This window comes from Myotis davidii, unplaced genomic scaffold, assembly GCF_000327345.1.
Source record: "Myotis davidii unplaced genomic scaffold, ASM32734v1 scaffold496, whole genome shotgun sequence".
Classification (NCBI taxonomy): Eukaryota; Metazoa; Chordata; class Mammalia; order Chiroptera; family Vespertilionidae; genus Myotis; species Myotis davidii.
In genome coordinates this window covers 5,786,028-5,794,140 of record NW_006289398.1, presented here as the reverse complement: position 1 = coordinate 5,794,140, position 8,113 = coordinate 5,786,028, and the positions used below count along the sequence as shown (strand labels likewise).

Sequence of the window (8,113 nt, the reverse complement as noted above, 5' to 3'; positions counted from 1 at the left end):
CCCAGGGAGGCCTCAGTGCGCCCAGCCGCACTCCGTGCTGGCGGCCCGTGGGCAGGGACCTGCACAGTGCCCCCCTGCGCGGGGTTAGTTTCTCTTGGGCCCATGTAACTGGAACCACATGCTTTTCTAACGCTGACAAGGCTAAAGCTGCACATGGAACTAACATTTCTGACTATCCAGCCCCTTCTTTGGAGTTTGTGAAGCCCCGATCGGCAGGCAGGTGAGGGGCACGGGCAGCGGATCCTCAGGGTCAGGGGGTCCCGGGGCGGAAGCTGCGGCTGAAGGCTCTTAACACCAGACAAACGCCTGTCAGATTTGGGAACTGTCCAGTGTTTGCTCCGTGTTTGTGCAGAAGCTTACGCGTTCTCACGGTGACACGCGGAGGAGCAGGGGGAGAGAGCTGGAGGAGATGGGAAATCCAGAAAGAGCAGGTCTGTGCTGCGGAGGGCGGGCCGGTGGGCTCTTGTAGAAGGAGGTCCAGCCACAGAGTCGGCAGGAGGGGTGGAAATCGGAGGGGATTTGGAGAAAGTAAGAAAGAAGAAAGAGCCAGCATCACATCCACTTCTTGCAATGTGTGCACTGAGCATGGTTTCAAGTAAGGCAATACCGGACGTGGCCTCTTAAACTCCTGTTTGACAGCTCCCATACCCGCAGGTCGGTGCTGGAAAATGACAGGCATACGAGAATGTAAATATGTACCAAGTAGAAGTGCACGGACCATGTTTTTTAAATAGAAAATCCTAGAAGCTGGGAATAAAGACTAGAGGGAAAGACAGTCCCTCCTGTTATGTTGTATTGCCCAACAGCACGATGCTGTAGACTCCCGGGTTTTTGATCGGTTTTCCATTGATTTGACCCTTGGAATAAACGGAAAGAGAAGAAGAGGCACTGTATAATAGAAAAACCTGATTCTGGAACTGTAAGCTCACTGGCCGAATCCAGCTTTAAACAAGATGGCTCTAAGTATCGCCAAGGTGAGTGTTTGCTGCGCGCTGCGAACGGCCAGGCCGGAGACGCTGGCTGTGGCGGGTTTGGTGGCCGCGTCGTACCTGGCTGTGTCGATCCCGAGGGCGGTCATGGTCTGGCGGCCGCCTCTCTGGACGATTTTGTTGGCAGCAAGGAGCACGTCCTCCGTGGAGGAGTAGGTGTTGAGGTTGAACTCGTGGGTCACGTTCTCTCCGTACTGCACAATCCCGACCTGAAAGACCAGCTGTGAGTCAGTGGTCCGCAGCGGCCCAGGCCCAACTTCGTGCAGGTTCAACATGTATGTGAGGGGTGACCCATCTGCGTCTCAGCGAGTGTGAGAATCGACGAGAACACACCTCCTCCTACTTCGACAGCAGTAATGTTACTCAACGGGCAGCCAGAGCCCAGAGAACAATGAAGGTGCTGTTAGTCAACTCAAATGGTCGATCTGTCCCTCTGGCAGTTTTCACTGCAGACGCAAGTGGGCCACGGGGGCTACACTGGGACCCCCTCTCCTCCCGCCCCCAGCTTTGCCTTTGCTCCCACGGAGCTTATAGGCGACAAGACAGAGACCCAGCACACGATCGCTCAAACACACGCCCAACTGCAAACCATGACAAGGTCTGTAACGGAAAAGCTGTCATTAGCAAGTTCAACCTCGGGCCCTGATTTAAAATGGGGGCTCAGGGAAGAGACCTTACTGGGTACTATGAGGACAGAGGCCTGTCCGGGGTGGAGGCTGGGAGGGAGGATGGAGTCCAAGGAGGGAACTGTGGACGTGAGGAGCTGAGATAGGGAAGAGGGAGGTACTGTCCCAAGAGCAGGAAGACAGTCGGTGACCCTGGACCAAGACTGTGGGCAGAGGGGAGCTAGAGAAGGCTCGATGCGCAAGCAGGGGTCACTGTGTGAGGGGTGCACCTGGATCAGCCCTTCTCCCACCCCTTTTGCTCCTGTCTTCCCACTCTCCCTGCCTTCATCCTTTGTTATGTTTTAAATAATTTAAAAAATATATATATTTATTGATTTCAGAGAGGAAGGGAGAGGGAGAGGGAGAGGGAGAGGGAGATAGAAGCATCATTGATGAGAGGAAATCATTGATCAGCTGCCTCCTGCACGCCTCCTATTGGAGATCGAGCCCGCAACCTGGGCATGTGCCCTTGACCAGAACCAAACCCTGAGCTCCTAGTTCACAGGTCAATGCTCAACCACTGAGCCACACCGGCTGGGCACTTCCTCCTTCCTTTCCCTCTTAATCACAGATTGGATACTGTAGGCAGAGCCACGTAAGAAGACAAGAAAGGTAACATGCCCCAGAGTCAGTGTCCCTGACAATCCGTGATCCTCTCCCCACGAGAGATGTCCATTTCCCGTTCCATTCTCACACCCTCCTTTCAAGGTGGATGTGAACCAATAAACGAATCCACAACAAGAACTGTGCCTGAAGATACCTGTTCTTTAACTTTCCACCCCAAATCAGGGACTCAGAAAATTCTCTCCCCCAAACGGATGTCTTTTTCACGCAGGAATCCTGGCACTGAATCTCCCGGGCAGGGGATGGCGTGGAGGCCGGGCTGCCTTCTTCGTGAGGCAGCGCCCAGTGTGCCCACTGGTAGAGTCGCCCGTGGCGCTTGCCTGAGAGCCAGTCCTACCTCCAAGCAGCCCAGAGGGTGAGCATCGCCTCTCCGGCGCCCCCCGCTGACACCACAGTCCTCAGAAACCTGTAGGCTCCTACATCGTTAGTCTGATTTATAGTTATAATTCCATAGCTGCGTCTTTCTGGAAACCAAAAGCGGCCGCTGGCATTTGCAGGAGCAAATGAGAGACTCTCCAATTTGAAAGAACCTCATTGTCCTTGGGCTGCTTCGTGGAGTGTGCCGGATGTCTCGGGCGACTGTGTTGCCACGCCCAGAGAAAAGTCCCCTCATGTACTGTTACTGTTTCTTAAAAAACGCTCTGTCCTAATTTATTTAAATCAGGGTGACAGAATTACCTTGCATTTTCTACACAAGGAAACTGGGTTTAAAAAACTCACTCCCGCTGTGAGAGGGCAGGAAGGGTGGGATAAAGATGACCGGACGTCCCTTTGTACAACTGACCAAGGACACACACAAATGAAGTGATGAGTACACACCCATGCCTCCATTGCAGGCTCTCTTCTTGACTTAGAATGAAATGCCATCCACTATTCTCTACAGAGAATTAAATTCTCTTCCCAATGACACAGCTATTCATGGGTGAACCAGGGGGCCACGGAGTTATTATTAAGGGAAGTCTTGTAGGTTTGACATTGTCCTTGTCAATATTCAGTATAAATAAACCTGCAATGATTTTCTTTCTTTCTTTCTTTATTTATTTTTGTGGTTTTTTTTTACACTAAGCAACCTACAGGGTTGTTTTTTTTTTCTTTTTTGATTTTGTTATTTAGACAATCACTATGCCTGGTCCTGGGCAGCCAGGGAAATAGACGCTGCAGGGAAGTTAATTGCTCACCCATCCGCACATCTCGCAGAGCCGGCCTTGTTTTTATTTCCCTTTGTTTTCATTTGATTGGGCAGGAGGTTAAAGAAACTTGAAAACTGTCAACTCTTCTCTTTATTCCTGGATGTGTTACTCCCTGGATGAATCTAACGCCCAAGTCTCTCATTTCTTCGACGTCCTCAGCTCAGCAATCTTTTCCTCTTGCTCACCTGCATTATCTACTCCCAAGGTTGTGTCGGTGACCTTGTCATCGGGAAACACTGCTGTGCCTCAGTTTCCAGTTCTTCTCCCTGACCCCTAACTTCCGCTCATTTACTAAGCGTGTCTGACTCCTTGACTTCCAGTTCACAGATCCTACCTTTATTTTTCTTTCCCCACCTACCCCAGATTCCGTGGTCCGTCAGCATAATCATTTACTCACAAACACTGACCTCCTTTAGCCTTTCCCCCCATTAACTCCCCTGGCTAACTTCCAACTATACATCTCCCTCGCTGGGTTTGCTGCTGTGACCTTCCATGCTGCCCAGCAAGAATCCGCCACCTGTGGGCCGGTCTCTCTTCAAAGTCAGGGCCGGCACCTTGAGCCTGGCCCCGCCCAACAGCCCGCTACTCCTTACCAGTGAGCGCACCTCACTCGCATGGATTGAGTTCAGCCAGACTCTAGCTGTGAACTCCTCCGGGAAAGAGAGACACACAGTGAGGAGTTCCTGTGAGAAGAGGTGGACGTCACGCCAACTAAACAGGGCGGCATATGCCCTGATATGTCTTCTATGTCTCACAGAACCTGCTATGAGCTACGGGGTTATCTAGGCAAGTTCTCTTCACACCAGGAAGAGCAAAAACGTTTAATACCTGGGAAGTCAGAGACCAGAGCTTCACATCACATCTGTTTTTCTATCTATCTATCTATCTATCTATCCATCCATCCACCTATCTATCTATCTACCTATCTATCCATCCATCCACATCCATCCACCCATCCACCCATCCACCTATCTATCTATCTATCTATTTATCTATCTATCTATCCATCCATCCTATCTATCCATCCATCTCCATCCACCCATTTTATCTATCTATCTATCTATCCATCCATCCTATCTATCCATCCATCTCCATCCACCCTATCTATCTATCTATCTATCTATCTATCATCTGTCATCTGTCTACCTTAACAGCCATCTCACCTCTATAAGCTTCTTTGTAAATATTAACATGTTAGAGAAATCATAAGGCCGAGGCCCGCACCGTTGCTATAGACGTTGCTTCTAAGGACCCACCCGCCACTGTTTTCAGAGGAAGCCCTTGCACTGCCAGGGCCGCTTTCCCCAGAGGATGGAAGAGACGGAGTGCCTGGCAGTCCTCCCTGCCCCCCTCCCTGCCGCCCGGCTCCCTGGGCAGTGCCGCGGCACCCCTTCCACGTGGGGCCAGGCCAAGACGTCGTCATAAAGGAACCTGCTTTGTCCGCTGAGGCCGCCCTGTTTTGCTCCCCAAATCCCTCGTCCTTTCCTGTGGCAGCGCTTCCTTGTTAGATCCCCCATGTGACTGCCTCGCTCAGGGCTGGCTCCCGGGAACCGGATCTGGGGCAGCTGTCACGGTTCCTGCATTTCTCCTTTGGCCAGGCCGACATCACTGCCTGGAACCTGGGGCCTAACAATGCATCAGGAGGACAGGCCTTTAAGCTGCTCTGGACACTGAGAAACAGCCCACAACCACCATCCACGGGAAGCCACTGGAAGCAGAGGCAGGCCAGGGGCGCGGGAGGAGGACGGAGCAGGGAGGAGTCTGGGCGCTTCTGCTGAAGGGACAGAAGTGAGCAAAGGCGGCCGCTGAAGGAAGGGCCTGCATTAGAGGTGGACTATTTATTTATTTATTTGTATTATTTAAAAAAATCTATTATTATTAATTTTAGAGAGGAAGGGAGAGGTAGAGAGAGAAACATCAATGATGAGAGAGAATCACTGATAGGCTGCCTCCTGCACGCCCCCTACTGGGGATGGAGTCCACAACCAGGGCATGTGCCCTTGACTGGAATCGAACCCGGGACCCTTCAATCCACAGGCCGAGGCCCACTCTCTGTCCACAGAGCCAAACCCACTAGGGCAGATGTGGACTTTCCTAAAAGGGAGAGTGGGAGGGGGAGAGCTTCTGGTATCGGTGACAAGTGGGGGACTATAGTGCCAATAGACTCCTACAGGGGTGGGCGTCTCGAGGAGGAACAGTGGCTTTTCAGGGAGGAATGAAGCGGGTGCCGTCACCCCCAGGGAGATGCCTTTCCACGTCCTGATTAGTAGGACAACAGTCAGGTGTGCAATTCCAACTTCAGGCCAAAGAGACCGGAGGGTTCAGGCTGCAGTGTGACCCCGGCGCACCCCTGGCTGTGGGCTGTTGTATGAACAAGGGGTCTGTCTCCCTACGGAACCTTCCACGGAAACACGAGAGTCACAGCCCTCCCTCGGCTAACCCCCCAGCTGACACCCCGCCCTCCCAGGCAGCGCGAGCAGCCTTCTGAGGCTCCTAGGTACGGTCTACAAAAAGGGCTCCGTCCCCAAACAGCCCTGGGAAAGGCGGGAGTGAGGTCAGCACGAGTCTACGCAGGAGCCGGCCTGCCCTGTCTCGTCTGCCCCTCTCTCCCCGATATCTACATGAAGCACAGAAATCCCACTCATTTGAAACGGCGCAAAAGAGACGCCTCTCCCTCGTGCTTGTCCCAGCTGCTCTACTCCGATCACAAGCACGTCTTCCGACTGGGTTCTCAGCCTGCGATGTGAAAACGAATTGGAAAACACCGGCTATTCTCATTTAAGGGAACCTTCTCTGGTGGGGGACATAGTCCGCACCTCACACAACAGAGTTTGCAAAACGCTGCCTGGCCACAGTGAGAGCCCCCCTCAGACAGAGTCATTCATTGTCCTTCTCATCCACGGCCATGCCCTGAGGGACCCAAAGGGGAAGACTGCACCTCGTTTCTGAGCTGTAAGGTCCGGGGCATCAGAACACAGTTTCAGTGTTTGCTTTAATGCTGTCCCGACACGTAGCATAATCTAAATAATAAAGAGCTAATATGCAAATGGTCGTGACACCCTCACACATAATGACCAATCAGCAGGAGGCTGCGTGTGCAGCAGGCATGGGTGGGCGGGGACTTGTGTGAGGCTCGCGTCCCCACCCCTGGCGCTGGGCCCAGGGATGTGAGGCTGGTGGAGGCCTACTTCTTTGGGGTGATGGATCGCGGGGCTACCGCACTGTGACAGGGCACAGGCCAGGCTGGGGGACCCTCCCAAGTGCACGAATTTTGTGCACCGGGCTACTAGTACGTCATAAGAGGCTTCAGGAGCGTCTGCTGAATTAACGTGAATGAGGGACCTCAGTGGCCCACTTTGGGGGCAGAGATGCAGGAGGAGGGCGGGGACAGCAGGGAATGGGGGAGGGGGGGCCATGGAAAGTCAGTGGGGAATGCTCTCCTGTCTTCCTCTCCAGGGATGTGCAGGCACACAGAGTGACAGGGGATGTAAGGAAGATGGTGCTCAGACTGCCTTGTGGCAGGAATGGCACCTGAACTGCATCTAAGGAGTCCCCTGGCGCCCGGGCCTGGGCGGGAGAAGGACTGGAGGCAGAGCCCTGGGGCACCGAGCTGTGCGCTCGGAGAACGGGCAGGAAGCTGCGGGAAGACAGGTGGGCACAGGGAGGCAGCGGGATGGCGATGACAAGTGCCTCAGGCCCCCTGGAGAGAGCGGCCACACACTGTCCCATCGGTAGTCTCCCTCTTGCATCGGCCTCCAGAGTCACAGGCCTAGTTTAGGGCCATGCGCCCGGCGTGGCACCCGCATGTCACTCACGTATTACAGAAAGCCATGTCGTGTGTAGGTGTCGGGGATCAGTACGACCTCCATGCCACCGCCGCCATGTCTCTCGCGGCTGGCTCGGTGCCTGGGGTTCGCGTTTGGAGGAGGTTTGGCGAAAGGCGGTTTGATAGCCTTCACTCTGTCTTGGGTTAAAACTGGTTTACAAAAATCCCGTGACTCTGTAAAGTTTTCCTGGGACCACACAGACAGGGAAGAAACGCTGAGTAACCGCAGCTGCCCCCCTTCTCCATGGGGGTGCGTCCAGACCCCCGTGGACGCTGACCAGCGGGTGCCCCGGAGAGTCCTGAACCCTGTGTACACTTTGCTCCTTTACACACACGCCGCTGGGAAAGTTTAATGCCTCAGGCACAGCAGGAGATTAACAGTCACTAATACAACAGAACGATTAAAACAGCTGACCGTCCAAAGAGCTGCGTGAACGCGGCCTCTCTCTGATCCCTTCGTGGAGACGCTGGACAAAGGGGTGCCTCACATCCCGGGGGTGGAGCAGACGGCAGATTTTATTTCTCCCCCCAGAGCAGCTCGCCCTTTACAGTTTATGGATCGTTTATTTCTGCGATTTTCCATTGAATATTTTTGGACCGTGGCTGACCACGGTTACTGAAACCACAGAAAGCGAAAATGCAGATGAGGGGGGGTTTACTGCATTCAGCATGGCTGTTCCTGTCCTGGCGTTGCACCCCGCAATGTGCAGACTGTCCTGCAGAAGCCTGTGTGCTCCCTTGCTGCCGCCTCCCTCCCCCCCTCCCTCCCTCCTCCCTTCCCTCTTTTCCTGCTTCTCCTGGAGGGGCCTCCCTTCCGGG

At 53.7% G+C, this 8,113-nt stretch overlaps 1 protein-coding gene across 1 annotated transcript in view; it reads right to left on the bottom strand.

The window, feature by feature from the left end:
- Window positions 1-8,113, bottom strand: part of ITGA1 (integrin subunit alpha 1) — a 100,413-nt gene that overhangs the window by 71,067 nt on the left and 21,233 nt on the right. Inside the window, exon 7 of the mRNA XM_015562608.1 lies at window positions 1,050-1,198. Coding sequence (XP_015418094.1) covers window positions 1,050-1,198 — 149 coding nt within the window. The remainder of the gene's footprint in view (window positions 1-1,049; window positions 1,199-8,113) is intronic.